At 39.5% G+C, this 17,417-nt stretch overlaps 1 protein-coding gene across 6 annotated transcripts in view; it reads left to right on the forward strand.

Moving 5' to 3' along the window:
• GHR (growth hormone receptor) overlaps positions 1-17,417 on the forward strand; it is a 320,003-nt gene that overhangs the window by 202,405 nt on the left and 100,181 nt on the right. For all 6 annotated transcript variants that reach the window (XM_005556812.5, XM_065546202.2, XM_015451334.4 and 3 more), the window contains exon 3: positions 13,570-13,635. In XM_005556812.5, coding sequence (XP_005556869.3) covers positions 13,570-13,635 — 66 coding nt within the window. The remainder of the gene's footprint in view (positions 1-13,569; positions 13,636-17,417) is intronic.

Consider the following 17,417-nt stretch of genomic DNA (forward strand, 5'->3'; position numbering starts at 1 on the left):
CAAACAAATTTATGAGAAAAAAACAAACAACCCTATCAAAAAGTGGGCAAAGGATATGAATAGACAGTTCTCAAAAGAAGACATTTATACAGCCAACAGACACATGAAAAAATGCTCATCATCACTGGCCATCAGAGAAATGCAAATCAAAACCACAATGAGATACCATCTCACACCAGTTAGAATGGCAATCATTAAAAAGTCAGGAAACAACAGGTGCTGGAGAGGATGTGGAGAAATAGGAACGCTTTTACACTGTTGGTGGGATTGTAAACTGGTTCACCCATTGTGGAAAACAGTATAGCGATTCCTCAAGGATCTAGAACTAGAAATACCATATGACCCAGCCATCCCATTACTGGGGATATATCCAAAGGATTATAAATCATGCTGCTATAAAGACACATGCACAGGTATGTTTATTGCAGCACTATTCACAATAGCAAAGACTTGGAATCAACCCAAATGTCCATCAGTGACAGACTAGATTAAGAAAATGTGGCACATATACACCATGGAATACTATGCAGCCATCAAAAAGGATGAGTTCGTGTCCTTTGTAGGGACATGGATGCAGCTGGAAACCATCATTCTCAGCAAACTATCACAAGAACAGAAAACCAAACACCGCATGTTCTCACTCATAGGTGGGAACTGAACAATGAGATCACCTGGACTCGGGAAAGGGAACATCACACACCAGGGCCTATTATGAGGAGGGGGGAGGGGGGAGGGATGGCACTGGGAGTTATACCTGATGTAAATGACGAGTTGATGGGTGCTGACGAGTTGATGGGTGCAGCACACCAACATGGCACAAGTATACATATGTAACAAACCTGCACGTTGTGCATATGTACCCTAGAACTTAAAGAATAAAAAAAAAAATTAAAAAAAAATGAGTTGGAGGAAGTTAGAGAAAGTGAAGTGACAAAGATGACTCAGAAGTGTTTGGCTTAAGTATCTGAGTGGATGGTGAAACAATTTTCAGGGATAAAGAAGAATTTAGAAAGAATAGTTTTTTTCAGACATTAGTCAAGAGTTCTGTGTTAGGATTGAGATGCCTATTGGATACCAACTGAAGATGCTGAAGAGGCTGATTAGAGTCTGAAGTTCAATGAAGAGGCTCAGACTGAAGATAGAAATTTGGAACCATCAACATGTAGATGATATTTAAAGCCATGAGACTTGATGAGATGCCCTTTGCAAGAGAAAAAAAAAAAAGCTACAATATTGGAGGGAAGAGTTTTGTGACAGGACAATATTTATGGGTTAGGCAGAGGAGGAGAAGCAGTAAAGGAGACCAAGAAAGAACACTCAGTGAGCTAGAAGTGACAGCAAGTAGATCAGGCATCCTCGAATCTAAGCAAAGAGCATATTTTTAAAAAACAGTAATGTACTGGATCAAATGCATCTGAGAAGTTAAGTAATGTAAGAAATAAGAAGGGACTATTGAATTTGATAAGAACAGCTTTAGTGGAACAGAAGGATTAGAAGTAAAACCAAAGTAGATTCAGAAGAGGAGAAATTAAGAAATAGAGATAGCCATTCAGACAGGGACTTAAAAGATCCAGGAATGGAAAGGAAATTCCTGGGAGCACAACCCCTAAGAAGCCAAAAATAGAGGATGCTTTCCATGTAGGTTTTTAATTCTTTTTTGGTGGTGTTCTTTAGAAAGAGAAATGTCTTGTTGGGATTATTGTTTGAAATGGTGTTGGTGGCCCAACGATTTCTGACTTCTATAAATCCCCTTTTTGTACATGCTCATTCCCTTAAAAAAAAAAAAAAAAAAGAAGAAGAAGAAGAAGAACACTGGGTTTTCTAATTTAGGGCAAGGGGCTAATAGCAAGCCAAACTCATTTGTAATCTAAATGGTCACACATTATTTTGGTTGCTCTTCAGTGGCACTAGCTTATGCTAGGCAGTTCATTTTACACACACACACACACATACACCAACACAGCATTTGCTACAGATCCTAAACTTGAAGCCCTGGATCTTCCTTACATCATTTACCCAGAGGTATCTTTGTCAACCTTTTTAACTTATACCCACCAGAAAGTAGAACAAGGCAGAAGTTGTGTAGGGGTTCTGTCCCTCCCCCCTCACCTCCTGGCCTCAGCACAATAAATACTGTGTTGAGAACTTGGCTAACTGCTTCTTTTCCCACATTCGATCAGGGAATACTTAAAGCCATACAGTGTCCCTGTTCTTCCAAAAAGCATATGGGGCAGGTTGCCCCTTCAGGCTGACACAAAGGCACACTGTGCAAGACATCTATGGCCAGTGGAGTGGCCGTGTATGGTTTATCAATGAGGCTTTTGACTTGTTTCTTTATGTCGTATTGTCATCACGTTAAATAGAATTCAAACAAGGAAACGAAATTTATATTCTAGACTTTTAAGGCATTGCCTGCCTTATAGCTATGAAACTTTTTTTTTTATACCTGGTATAATTTTCCACCTTAAACGATGTTGTGTGATTTGATTATGGTTTTGACTCTCATTTAATTGTTCATTTTAAAATTTTTAACTGAAGTTAGATTTAGATTTAAAGTTCAGTGCCCATAAAGGATACTTCTCAATAGAGCCAAGAACTTCAGAAGGCACAACACAAAAAGGGCAAAGTTCAAAAAACTAAGCATCAGGTAGGTACTTTATTGTCCAGGGACTTGTCTAGGTAGACTGTCACCTTATCCATCTTCATTCGCTTTCTAGTAGAGCTTCCATTTTCTACTGCAAAATAGTTTCTGGAACCACTTCCATGTTGACCAAAAGAGAGTGTCAACAATTCCTTTCCAAAATTGCCCTTTAGAAAGTGAATCTAAAATGTTTGATTCAAGTATGTGAGGGTAGCTACATCAAAGTTTTCTTTTTTACTATGTACAAAAGTGACAGATAAATCCATGAAATATGTGCATTTTTCTGCTAAGACTGCTTATTAATTTAAAAAGAGGTTGTTAGAATAAAAGGTCAGAGAGTCAACATATTACAAATATTTATTGAGAGCCTGCTGTGTGCAGAGTTGGAAAAGATAAAATGAGGTTGCTACTTTCAACAGACTTACAATCTAATTGAGGGAGCAACAACATAAACATGCAAAGCAAATAATGCAAGATACAGCATAAGACATAATTAACTATCAGATGAGTGACATATATAATAAATACCATTAATTCACCAGCAATCATAATCAGAAGCACTATGTGCCAAGCATTCTGCTCAGTACTTCACATACATTATATCATTTTTTGAAATATTATTTCTACTTTATAGATGGAAATTGCCTCTGATCTTCCCTCCTTTCTGGAGAAAGCAAGGAGAATGGTATAAGGTAGACAAAGACCTAAGCAGATATGTTGGTCTGGGGCAAAGGGTCCGTTTAGGGGAATGGAGAGAAATGAACCCTGGGACCAGCATTAGTCTGTTTACCACCGTATCCCAGGGCCTAGTATTGTGCCTTGCACATAATAGGTGCTAAATAATATGTCTTAAAAAAACAAATGGCCCTCTGGTCTGTGCCTGTAACCCAGACCAAGTACCATGGAATAAAGTTAATTAGTGAATTAAAGCCACATACCACATAGCCTAAGGACCCATCCCCAAGACCTCCCAATTCCCAACTATGACGGTAAAGGATCGCAGTGGAAAAGATACATCATAGGGGGATAGCAATAGCAATTCCAGCTTACTGGGGCCTATTTTATGGAATCTGACATGGTGAACAGTTCATAAGTTTATTTCCAGGCTTCAAGACCCTGCAACATTCTGGCCTCTTGCACCTCCACAACCTCAAATCCTTCTATTCTTCCCTCACTCTCTCTACTCCTGCCACACACACCTCCTTTCTACTCCTCAAATCCATTTCAGGGCCTATATTCTTGCTTCATTTTGCCTGGAATGTTCTTCCACAAAACATCTGTGTGGCTCATTACCATACCTTCAGATCTGTAAGAGCCACTCTCCCCACATCTTCCCAGCTGCCTGGCATTATAGTACACGTCTATTTGCTTATGTGTTTGTCCGCGTACACACTGGAACATGGGTCCAGGGAGGCAGAATTCCATCTGCTATTTTTACCATTGAATCTCCAGCACATAGGACAGACATAGCACATTGTAAGTACTCACACACAGCAACTCTTAACTCAGGATTACTTTTTCTGGCTCTGAAATACCTACTTCCAAGAGAACGAAATTTATTCAAGAAATGTTGGATGGAAATTGAAGAGTGAGCTTGGAAACGACAGACAGAGTGGCAGGAGCCCAGACCAACCTGTTTATGAAAGATGCCTTTGCCCATAAAGGGAAAAATACACCTTAAAGCCTCTGCCAAAGTATATGCTTTCTTAGGACACCTCTGACATGCTGAATGGCACCTGGTCTGAACAAGAAGATCTATGGATTTGCCAAAACAACTAATTCCTGGGACTTAAGAATAACTACTACCAGTATCATCCTAGTAAACAAGTAGCAAGCAACAAGCACCACATGCAAAATCATTCAAATGCCTTCATGCAGGTGACAGTCAGTGGAAGAAATTAATCTTATTTTTATTATTTTTTCCCTTATCAAACACTAGCAAGGGACCAGATGTCATAAACCTAGTTAAAATATGTTGACTTTACCTCAAATTTGAGTATTCATGGTTCCAAAAGGACACTTGTTATAGGATCTGATGATGTACTTTAAAATCTTCTTTTGTGCAAACTGAGGATTCAGAGACCACAAAATGTATGGTAAATTCAAAGTACTATTATAAGTAAAATCATAATGCCTCACGACATTTTTGAAAGTAAAATATTTAAGAATATTACAAATATGTATTGAGCACTCCCTATATTTAAGGAACTGTGCTAATGCTGTGATGGATCAAAAGGAGAATGAGCCATGATCCTTACCTTCAGACTTCAAGCTTATTATTCATTGGGCAGTTAGATAACTAACATATCAGACAAGGAATAATAAGTGCCATTGTCCAGATATTAAAAACAAAATTGGTGTTGTGGAAGCACAAAGAATGCAGAGATGGATCCCAACTGGCAGAAAGAAAAAGTGCTTCCTAAAGAAGACACTCAGATTGACCTTGAAAGTTGGATGCTTTTGCACAGGATTAGAAGGTAGGAAGTCTTCATTTGTTGGACTTGCCAATTATTTTGGTGTAAATATTCCCACTGTGGCTGATTTAAAGTTGATAACGTGATGCAACTGAACACAGAATTGGGAAGAGAAGGTGGCTCTAGCACACTACCTATGAGTCACCATCTGAGCTCCAGGCTTAATTAAATCAGCCTCCTCACTACTATTTTGAATGAGTGAAATCACAAATCTTAAAAACATCTATGCTAACATTATCAGAGAAGAGATAGTCACTTCTATCATTCTCCATTACAACTCCATCTAACTTTCTAATATTCTCTTTGAATATCCTTCCAATCTCAGTCTCAGTCATATGTTCCTGGCTGGCCTACCTAGAATTAATCTTGGCACAGTGCCAAACTGTGATTCTGTTTGTTCCTTTTAGCATTGCTGTGATTAATCTGCACTCCTGTTATCACATGGCATAGAAAACTCTCTTACTGATTATGGCCTGGTGTTGACACCTCTGCTGTTCTCCGTAATGAAAAGCAGCTTTCAGGGTGGCTAGCTGGGCAGGATGTTTCGCTGCTCTTGTAACAGTAGGAAGGAAAAACGAGGAATTACTGGGAAGCTTTGCAGAAGGAAGATACAGGCCAGCCGAGAGCCAGCATTCATATTACCTGCTCCTTTCAGTATTCTTTGTGAAAACACCACCACCAGTGTGTTCCCTGGACGTCACTACTGCACCTTTAACTGGCCTTATTATGCTAGGGACTACATTAGAAAAGCCAGACTCTAGTATCTGTCTGTAATTGCAAGCGGATGTCTCAGCACATGCACAAGCTTATGTCAGGAGGATGTTTATGAAAAACTCACAAAGCAGAGCACTGCTAGACAGGAAATAAATATGTGAAGCTTGAAGTTGTTAGGAAACTTCCACATTTGTCTCTCTAAGCCAGAGATAGGACCTGTGAGAAAAGAAGGTCTTTATCATTGCACATTGATTCTCGTTACCTTGAAGCCTTGCTTTTCTCAAAATACATTTACAGCAAAATGTGGCCGCTGCAGATTTATTTAAACATGTGCTTTTTTCTATGACACTGGTTTCTCTTCCAAATTTGTTATCTATTATTTTACTGTAAAGCATTAAAAAGTGTTTGAAACCACCAGCACCATTTCACAGTTCCTGTGTTATTTGTTTAAATTCTCTAGCTCATGTAATATGCCGTATGATTTACTGTTTAAGTATAGAAGAAATACACTCCCTCATGGAGATGTGGAGATGTGGAGAGGTAATACTGTCTCCTGGAAAGGCTCAGAGATTTCCTGTTTAGATTACACAGGCTTCTTTAGAGCTGCCAAGAGTCATAACATGTACGAGATAATACACTTTGGTTCAGGAGAAACTATGGATGGGAATGTAATTAATTCACTGAGCCACAAAAGAAAGGAAATTCCAGCGTAGAGCTGTCACTGCACTCAGGCCCGGTGGACTTGGTATGCCAAGGGGTAGCCATGATCAAAAAGAGGATTGCAGCCTGAGGACCCACTGAGTAGTATCCAACCACAGAGCAAAAGGTGGGGTCCTGGCTGCTAAGGGTCTCACCTGGTTCTTTGAGAATTGATCCCTGAAGCGTATTTCTGCTCAACACTTCAGCAACCTGGCTTCATCAGTATAACTTTCCAGAATGCTTGTGACATTGAGATAAATCAATCAGCATGTACTTTATCAAATGCCTCCTCATGAGTACCAACTGTGGCACATAGTGGGGAAGCCCTAGAGGAAGAACGCTGAAGAGGATATGGTGATTCTGATCAGCGCAAGAAGGTATAGTGAAAAGTGTCCTGAACTGTGTCTTGTCATAAGAATCGCCTGTCAGGGAGGGGTGTGGAAGGGCAAGGTAAGCATACATATTCTCAGGACCTTTCCAAAATGTAGAGTGACCAGGGACCTAGAGATTCAGACTCTGTCGATCTGGACCAAAGACCTAGACTTGGTATATTTAATAAATGCTGTGTGAGGCCCTTTACATGCATTACCTCCTGTAATTGTATAGAACAGTTGCTGTATATGGTACTATGTTTACTTGTATTTGCACTGTCTATTCAGGGATGTTTCAAAATGCCATTGCTATCCAACTGGTAAATTATTATTCTTGCCAGAACATTGATTCTCCTACTCTTGCTCCCTTAATAACACACTAGAGAACTGGGATTGACTACATTTAGTCTCAGGCTGAATGAATCATTGCCATAAGTAGATTTCCATCCCCTTCTCCACCGATACATTTGCCAAACACTCTTAAAGAATAGAAACCACTGCCTACATACAGCCTGCACCGGGAGGACCTAAATAGTCTAGCTGGGTTTATGACAATATCCCATCTTCACATCAGCAAAACCCTAAGTGCACAAAGTCTAATGTAAACACATTAGACTCCATAGGCGTCTTCTCCATAGGAAAAGACATGCCCCGGCTGTCAAGGTAGTGGCTAGCAATAATAACAATGACAAAAACAATAACAATGATAAGCATGTATAACATTTACTTATCACTAATTGTATTGTAAATGAAATGATTAGCATATACTAACTGATTTAAATCTTATATATGTATAGATACTTTTACTCTCCCAATTTTAAACACAGAGAAACCAAGGCCCAGATACGTGTTTCTGTTGGGAAGTTGAGTACAAAGTTGGGTGTAAGTAGGGAAAGTTCAACTGCAGTCGGTTCTAGTCTTGGTAAGTCCACTGTGAGGTGCTCCACCTCAAAGCATAGCAAATTAGTAGTTCCCCATGTTTGCAGAATCAAAATTAAGTTCTTTGGCAAGGTTCTCCCTGATGTGCCCCTGCTTCTTCCCTAACTCAACACATCCTCAGCTCCATCTATGCACTCCCAACACATCACAACTCTTTATATGCCCAGGCTGTGTCTTCTGTACCTTTGTACCTTCTGCACCTTTGTTTCTTTAGCCTCAACTGCCCTTTCTTTTCCTTTACATTACCCTTTATCCCAAATTTAGCACCTGTCTCAAGGAGTCACCTTCCCCAGGAAGTTTGTCCAAATTTGTTAACAGATATTCCATTGTTCCTCCAATGCTTGATCCTTCTTTCTTTATAGATCCCTGCCTAGAAAACTGGACTCACTGAGGCCAGGGGCTGCAGGTAGTTTATTTTATAACCCAGCATTTAAAAGTGCCTATTTATTGATTTGTTGGGAATAGTTAATAAATGGAGTCCTTGCAGATCATAACCAAGAGCACAGTTTGTAATGGTTTCATTAATTTTGTTACTATTGGATGTGATTCTCTGCTTATGGTCTTCCTTTACTTGTTTTTCCCTTACTGCTCAGCACCTGTAGATATTAGGTACATGGCTCTGACACTAATTAAAATTGATGACTGAGAATGACACTTCCATTTGCTAAGCCAGCGCAATTTTGTTCATTGTGCTTTACTTTTTAACGAGCACCCTCTCAGCAGTAGCATAAATCTATAGTCTTTCCATGAGGGTACCATTTGTTCCTTTTATGTCTTGATTCATTACATATTTTCAGGAGTGTGAGCTGATTAAGAGTTTTTGGTTTGTGAAAATGTCACCAAATGCACGATAAAGGCAAAGTCACCAGATGTCTGCTTGCAAAAAAATTAAATGCTGGTTTGTGAAGATTCAAGGCTGGCCAGGGCTCCCCAAGCATTTCCAGGCCTGAGCTCTGGCTCTACACTCTCCTTAGGGTCTCATAACTGACCCCCACATTCCATTTCTGCCATCATGGAAAAATTCGTCAACTTTACTGCTGATGTTAGGCCTGGAAATTGTCGTCCATTAGTTTTCTCAGATTCAAGCTGAAAATTGAGACAAACTTCCTACGTAATTTTGACCAAAATAACACATATGTTTATGTGCTATCCCATAATTAACATACTTTTAAAATCACTTTCTTGAGGTATAGTTGGCGTACAAAAATATGTGCATATTTAATGTATACAGCTTCATTAATTTGGAGATAAGTATACATCCATGAAATTATAACTGCATGTATGCCATAAACCTATTACCTACAAAAGTTTCCTTTCACTTTCTTTGTTATTATTTTGATTAACTTAATTTTTTTCATCCTTCGAACTATCAAAATTTTCTCAAGTAATACATAGTTGTCAGTTATACAAACTTACTGAACCTTGATCGAAGGTCCTCCTTTAGTGCTCAACTTAGAGAAAGAAATAATGAAACAAAGTGTTCTCTGATTTGTAGCAAAGATCTGTGATGGTGATGGGAATGGTTCTAGAAAATAATGATAATAATAAAGACTTAGAGTATCAAAGCAGCAAGTATGTTTGAAGGAATTGTTACAATGCAGTTTTGCTTTCTGGTCACTTTAAAATCAAGGTGTAGTACTTTATTTACTCTAGGAAAATGTTTGCTTTTTGTCATAATTTCTTATTGCATATGAGAGTAAATGATCTATAGATGAAGATATTAGTAAAATTTAGAGAGAGAATAAAAAAGAAACACTTTCACAGCTGAAAGGCTGCTTCCCAGTTAGATAACTGGGAGGAGTTAATGAAAAAGTACATTAAAAAGCGGCTCGGGGAAGGTGAATTGGACTCACCGGGCTCTGACATTCAGAGAGATGGGAATGAGTCAGCTCACTGTCCAGTACATCTTTATTTTCTTTCTCTTTCTTGTTTTATATCAGAAATAGATTTCTTGGCATTGTTACTGTGGGTTTCTATTAAGGACTGAAACAAAAGTATTAATAATCTGAGAGTATGTAGAAAACAAAATAAATTCACTTTCTCCCACTATACTCTCACAACACAGAATATTTTAGTGACCAGAGATCACCAAAATGTGTGTGGTGTTGACCAAAAGAGTCAAACTCTGTAAAATATTTGAAAAGATTTATTCTGAGCCAAATGTCAGTGACCATGGCCCATGACACAGCCCTCAGGAGGTCCTAAGAACATGTGCCCAAAGTGGTCAGGGTACAGCTTGGTTTTATATATTTTAGGGAGGCATAAGACATCAATTAAATACATTTAAGAAATACATTGGTTTGGTTCAGAAAGGCAGGACAACTCAAACAGGGGGCTTCCAGGCTATAGGTAAATTTAAACATTTTCTGGTTGACAATTAGTTGAGTTTGTCTGAAGACCTGGGATTAATGGAAAGGACCATTCAGGTTAATATATGTTTCTTATTGGACCTAAAACAGTGCCTGGCTCTTAGTTGATTATTGCCTGGATCTGGGAAGGAAGGAAGGAAAACAAAGGGGGAAGGAGATTTGCTATAGAATGTGGATTTTTCCCATAAAAGACTTTGTAGGGCCATTTCAAGGCATGACAAGGAAATATATTTTGGGGTTAAATATTTTTTTCCTTGTCTCATAATGTTATGCCAGAGTCAGATTGAAAATCAAGTCACAATATACAGGGTCAAATAAAACCCATCTAATGAGAACCCTTGGTTTGTAGGTCATGACTCCCTTGGGTAGGAATTTGGGCAAGATAAAAGATTGAAACTTAGTCCTGGGTGGGAATCTCTCTCCACACAAATTCTCCAACAGGTTCTTCAATGGGACGCCAATTGGGTGTTCTCTAATTCAATTCAATTCTGACAGTCTATCTATCTACCTGGAAATAGCATCAGATACCACAGGTTTAGGGCTCAGTCCAACAATACTGCCCGTCACTTCAGATGCCAATTGCAAGTAATAGGTTGTTACCTATACTTCTGGCCAATTAGCTGTAAGTTGGGGTTCCCACAACCTCCTCCTCAGGTTTGGTAATTTGGGACAGTTGCTTACATTTACCAGCTTATTAGAAAGGATATTACAAAGGACACAGATGAAGAGATGGATAGGATAAGATATGGGACTTGGAGTTGCAGAGTTTCCATGACCTCTCTGAGTGCAGCATCTTCCCATGTTCAGCTATCCAGAATCTCTCACATTAAGACATTGGCCACTGGTGATCAAATTAACCTTCAGTCCCTCTCCCCTTCCCAGAGGTTGGAGAGTGGGGCTGAACTGTCTCAACCTCTAATCAACTCTTGGTCTTTCCTGTGACCATCCCCCATCCTGAGGCTCTCCAGGAGCCCCCAGGCGTCAGACAACTCATTAGCATACGAAAAACACTTATCACTCCAGAGATTCCAAGGATTTTAGGAACTGTCAAGAAACAGAAACAAGGTCACATAGGTATTTCACAATATCACCAGTAGTTTCACTGGGAGGTAAAACTCAATGTTTACTGTGAGCCTGAGCTCACAGTAAAGTTATCTAAGAATAACTTAGAGGTAACGTGATCAGATATGGGGAATTCTGGAGAAACACCTTTCACTACCAAACCCAGACAAGAGATGCATACTTTTCTAGCTGGGATGCTTACAAAGCAACCCATTGTAATACTTAAAGGTAGAGTGACACTACATTCATCATTTTTCATTTTTTCCTGTTTTTTATGCCACCTACTACTAATGTCAATCAAATTATGACTGTGTTTATACTGATCATCTCACATCATAAACTTGATCATCTCACATCATAAACTTCTGTGTCTCTCATGTTGAGCTTTTCACCTCCCTTCATTCCCTCCCTACTTCCAGGATCATTCACATGTTTATTTCTAAAAAAAACTTTTTTTACTGAACTTATTTTCATACTGTTTAAAAAGAATTTATATTTCTCCTCATTCTTACAAATAAGATTCAAGTTTAAACTCAAATAATGTAGGAAATCATTTTTTTAAAAATTGTTCCCTACTGTGTCTAGGCTTGAGACCACAGGTAATTAAGACCAGGTTTTCATTTGATATGATTTTTATGAGTTCTTTTTAGAGGTTAGGTAGGTTAGGCACAATTTTTATTTTTAAAAAGCGGGTTATTATGAGAGGAGAAATCATACTTTGTCATTTGAAAATGATGCCATAAGAGGTGTTAGCAGAAAAATCAAACTGTAAAATATTTTAGAGATTTATTCTGGGCCATTATAAGTGACTGTGGCCCCACTGAAATGAGTGAGTTCCCTGATCCTCTCACAGAGCATGCGACAGGGGTCTGGCTCACCTGTTCAGTTGCCCCACTGCTCAAACCCCTAGGGGGAGAATACAGACAGTCAGGTGCAGAGGCTGGGGCAAGTGCTTTGGCCCCTTAGCCCTGCAGTAGTGTCTAGGGGTGGGGTGCCCGCAACCCCAGTGTTACAAAGTTCTTTCAGCTTTGCAGTCCACAGACAGCTGGAGTGTTAATCAGCTCAATGGACCCTCTGCCTTATAGCAAGGGCAGAAGGCCAGAGTGACAGCTTTCTGTATTCCAACCTCCTGCCCAGTGTCCTAGAAAAATAAGATCATACAGGGGCTCGAAGGACGAGTGCAGGGTTTTACTGAGTAGTGGAGGTGGCTCTCAGCAAGATGGATGGGGAGTGGGAAATGGGGATGGACTGGGAAGGTGAACTTCCTCTGAAGTCCAGCCACCCAGTGGCTGGACTCTTCAACCTCCCCCAGCCAAGCTCCTCTCAGCGCCCAGATGGTCCTCTTCTCTCTCTCTCTCTCTCTGCCACATCATTTCACCATCTGTCTGCTGGTCAGCTGGCTTGCTGGTGTGCTGGTCTGTTGGTCTGCTGGTCTGCTTCTGGAACCTGGGCTTCAGAGTTTATATGGGTGCAGGATAGGGGGTGTTTTGGGCCAAAAGGCAGCTTTTTGGACATGAAAACGGAAATGCCTGTTCCATTTAGGGTTGCAGGTCTTCAGGCTTGAGGGTGGGACCTTTGCGCAGGAACTACCCTCTTCTACCCAGTGTTTCTCTGTCTCCTGTCCATATCACCAGTATACACAGTCTCAAGGAGTCCTGAGAAAGTGTGCCCAAGGCCGTCAGATTCAGTTTGGTTCTGCATGTTTCAGGGAGGCAGGAGTTACAGGCAAAAACATAAATCAGTACATGGAAGGTCTACATTGGTTCAGCCTGAAAAGGCAGGATATCTTCAAGTGGGGACTTGCAGGGCATAGTTTGGTTCAGAGATTCTTTAATCTGCAGTTGGTTAAAGGAACAAAACTTTGTACAAAAGCTTAGAGTTAGCAAAAAGAAATATTTAAATTAAGATAAGGATGCTATGTCAGAGTCAGCCACAAAATGACCTGTTTAGCAAGATTAATGGCCTACAGGTGTGACTTAACCCTTGCCTTGCATGGCCTAAGGTCTTGTTTATAATTTAGTATCTTATTGCCCAAAGAGTCTATTTTGTCGGTCTTATGATCTCTATTTTAACATTAATGCTGGTCACTTGTGACTAAACTCCAAAGGGGAGGCATATCTGACTTGCCTTCCCATTGTGGCCAGGAACCCAAGTTTTCAAGTTTCTCTGGAGTCCCCTTGGCCAAGAAGGGGTCCATTCAGTTGGTTTGGGGAGCTGAGGATTTTATTTTTAGTTTATACAGGGTCGTATGAGATTGTTAGGACAGGAATGACTAATGTTTTCTTCTCTTTCTGTTTCAGCCACAGCAGCTATCCTTAGCAGAGCATCCTGGAGTCTGCAAAGTGTTAATCCAGGCCTAAAGACAAGTAAGAATTTCAGTTCTTTTTCTTCCTTCAATGATATTTTCCATGTTTTAGTGTAATTAAGCTACTATCCTTCTCTGTTTTATTTGGGATGTTAGTAACTGGAATAGTGACTGAGATGAAATTTTATAGGCAAGCAAAACATTTTTTAAGGATTTGTTTCTTAACTTCTGATATAGTTTGGATGTCTGTCCCTTCCAAATCTCATGTCATCCCCAATGTTGGAGGTGGAGCCTAGGAGGAGATGTTTGGGTTATGTGGGCAGATTCCTCATGAATGGTTTAGCACCCTCTTCTTCGTGCTGTCCTCACCATAGTGAGTGAGTTCTCATGAGATCTGGTTGTTTAAAAGTGTGTGGCACCCCCCTCTTCAATCTCTTGCTCCCACTCTTGCCCTATGAGAGACCTGTTCCACTTCACCATGATTATAGGCTTCCCGAGGCTTTCACCAGAAGCAGATGCTAATACAGCCTGCAGAACTGTGAGCCGTTGAAATCATTTTTCTTTATAAATCACCCAGCCTCAGGTACTTTTTTACAGCAATGAAAACAAACTAATACAACTTCTCTGCAAGGCTGCTTTTTCTATTTTTGCTTATGCTTAGAGGTTAAGTAAGGCCAAATTAATGAAGGAGGAAAAAAGAGGAAATGATACATCATGGATCAACAATTATTTATTGAATTTAGGAAACTGCCTCTTTTTACAAATTCTTTTTAAAATTATTATCATTATTATCTTGAAGTATTTATCTAAGGATTACATTGATAGAAAGTTAAACTTGTCTCTCCAACCAGATTGCCTTAAGCTTCAGAATTATGCCTTCTTGTGAGCTCCTTCTTACTCTTAAAATGACTTTACACATTCCCCCCTGGTCCTTTGACAATCTCCTCTTCAGTCACAGGACAGAACCCCAACATCAACTCTGTGGGGAAGCTTCTCCAAATTCTTTAGGCCTGAACAATTTTCTGCCTTCTCTGCTTCCGTGGAACTTTGTCCTTTACTACATGATAGCGTTTACCTCCTGACATTTTAGTGTGTTTGTTAGCCCTGCATATAGAACTCACCAGATTGTGTGGACTGCATGAATGAATTAATTCTATTGAACTTTAAGGCAAAGCCTAAATTTTATGCTTCTTCTAAATCCCTTACATCTCCTAAAAAAATTCTGATCCATAGTAGTAGGTACTTGTTTAATTAAATTTTAGGGATGGATGTTTTTCATCAGTGGAAGTATATGCTAGAGTCCATATTATGCAATAAGGGAAGGGAAGACAGAGTACCTAATTCAGTTAAGATATTGCTATTCTTGTTAGTAATTCTGGAGTCATGAAATCATAATTTGAATTTTATGACTAAATTGCAGAATAAATTTCCAATGTGAGATTTAAACATTATTTCCTTGGAGGTGACCAAAAAGGAGAGTTGGTACTGTTTTTAAGAACTGTCATTCAATTGTCAGTTGTGGCAGAGCACAAATCCTTTATAGCCCTCCTGTTTAAGAAGCATCTGACATGCTAAGCTGCTTCCTAATTAACACAAAGGTTGTAAAAGAAGTGGCTGTTTGGTTGTGTTTGGGTTATCCCAGCCAGTATATTCCAAAGCTTCCTTCATTCAACAGATGAGTGATTTCCTTTATATTCTGTAAGGAAATGAGAAGTAATCAGTTAAACATGCATTACTAATGCTACATGCTTCACATTGAAACCATCCTCCTGACACATAATACTTTACCCTCTGCTGTCCCCCAAAGTGGCAGTAGGATTTCTGTTAAGTCATTTTCTTTATTAGGTCACAAGGTCTAAGAAGCCTAAACATTGTGCCTTGTTGAAATATAACCTCTAGGTATGGAGGATGTGTTGGACAACTTCCTACCAGTCATTTGGCATATGTTGATTTCCTGTCTTCATGATACATAAGACAACTAGCTAATTATCATTCATATGTGGTAAATCACATAGATACTGACTTCCCCTATCTTTCCAGCTTTTTCTTATCAAAAGTTACCTGCTCTCTGTCGCAGGAATGATTGGCTAAAGTAACCTATATCAGGGTCTGTAACAGTGGGCACCTATCAGAGTGCACATGCTTGAACATATCATCGCCTTTATCATCATAAGCCTCACATCCAGATGTGATAGACCCAAGTGCTCACATCCCCTCACTCTGTCACTGTATATGTTGTTACCATATCACAAATATTTAACAATCTGCTGTGTACTCAACCTTTAGCTGTATGCCCTGAGGGAGACAGAGTAAGATACTGCCCTGACATCAAGGAGCTCACATGCTCCCTAAAGAGATAATTTCACATGAAAAGTTAGTGTTTAACATGAAATGTCCTGAGAATATACAATTGTAATTTGCATGTTTCCTATGTGTACTTTTCTAAGTTCTCAGATTCAAAACAAAACCCCATGGAAGAAAAAATGAAATAAAAACCCCGTCAGGACAAATCCTAGCCAGAACTGACCAAACATAAAAAATAAATGCCACTGCCCTCTCCAAGCCACCTTTACTTTATACTTGGGTCTAAGAAGCCCAAACATTGTGCCTTGTTGAAATATAACCTCTAGGTATGGAGGATGTGTCGAACAACTTCCTACCAGTCAGTGAAGTGCAGTGACCATTTAGCAGTATCTCCCTCCTCTCTCTTTCCACCCGCTGCCCCATCTCTCCTTCCTTGCATCTATCTTCTCCTGCCAACAATAATTTTCTTATGTTCTAAGTAAATATCTTTAATGCTCTCCCTACTACCTAAACATTAAACTTCAAACCTTTCCCAAGACCCTGAACACCCACCCCAGCTTGTAAGTTCAGGCTACTTACCTGGGAATCCCAGACACACTGTATATTCCCTCCTCTGGTACACTGCTCACGTCATCGAATCTATCTTCCTCCCACCCCGCCGTGGATTCTGTAAATATATATCAGTCCTACCCACCTTTAAGTTTCAGTCAAAACCTGATACTTACGGCCTGAAGCAATCCCTCTGTTCTCCATGCTAGTCTATGAGAGAGGTCATGATATTTCAGTAGCTCTGGAGAGACACATATGGTCAAACCAGACCAGCTCAAATTAACCCATGCTACGCACCACCTAAAGAATCACCTCTTGCTGTAACCTCTTTCTTCACCAAAAATTATCTGTCCCATTTGCTAAGTAAGCCCTTAGGGCTTTGCTGTGCCTGCAACAGGTCTTAATCCATGTGAATGTGCATTTTTGTGTTAGTGAGCACATGCTAACATGCCTTCCACAGATTAGTTTCTTTAGAAACATTTTCTGGGGAAAAAAAAGATATATTTTTGGTTAGTAACCCCAAAAGGACCTTTCAGTTCACGTACGTGGGTAGCAGCATACTCCACTTACGCAAAGGTCAGCCCAGGGTAAATATGAGCAAAAACACATACTTAGGATAAGAAGAATGTTGAGGGAGTTTACAGTTTAAAGAGATATCCAGACAACTTTTTATATTTTAAAGAAATAATGCTATAATTTTACTACAAAGAAAACTTCTTTTTGTTTCTGGGGAGAAGAATGAGAAGAGTTACAATCTCCTAGAGAAAAGCAAAACATTTTTAGTACTCCCAAATAAGACAGGCACCTCAGCTAGGGTGCTGTAGTTGCACGTTCTTTGTGTTTTTTCAAGAATTTTATTTCTCTGTCATGATTATTTATTGGCAGAGGATTTGATGAGCATTTGGGCCAAATTTATAAGACTTTCAACACATATGGAGAAAAAAAATTAGATGATTGCACATCTTTCTGAGGGAGATTTTTCCCCTGTTT

Source organism: Macaca fascicularis, chromosome 6 (genome assembly GCF_037993035.2).
Source record: "Macaca fascicularis isolate 582-1 chromosome 6, T2T-MFA8v1.1".
NCBI lineage: Eukaryota > Metazoa > Chordata > Mammalia > Primates > Cercopithecidae > Macaca > Macaca fascicularis.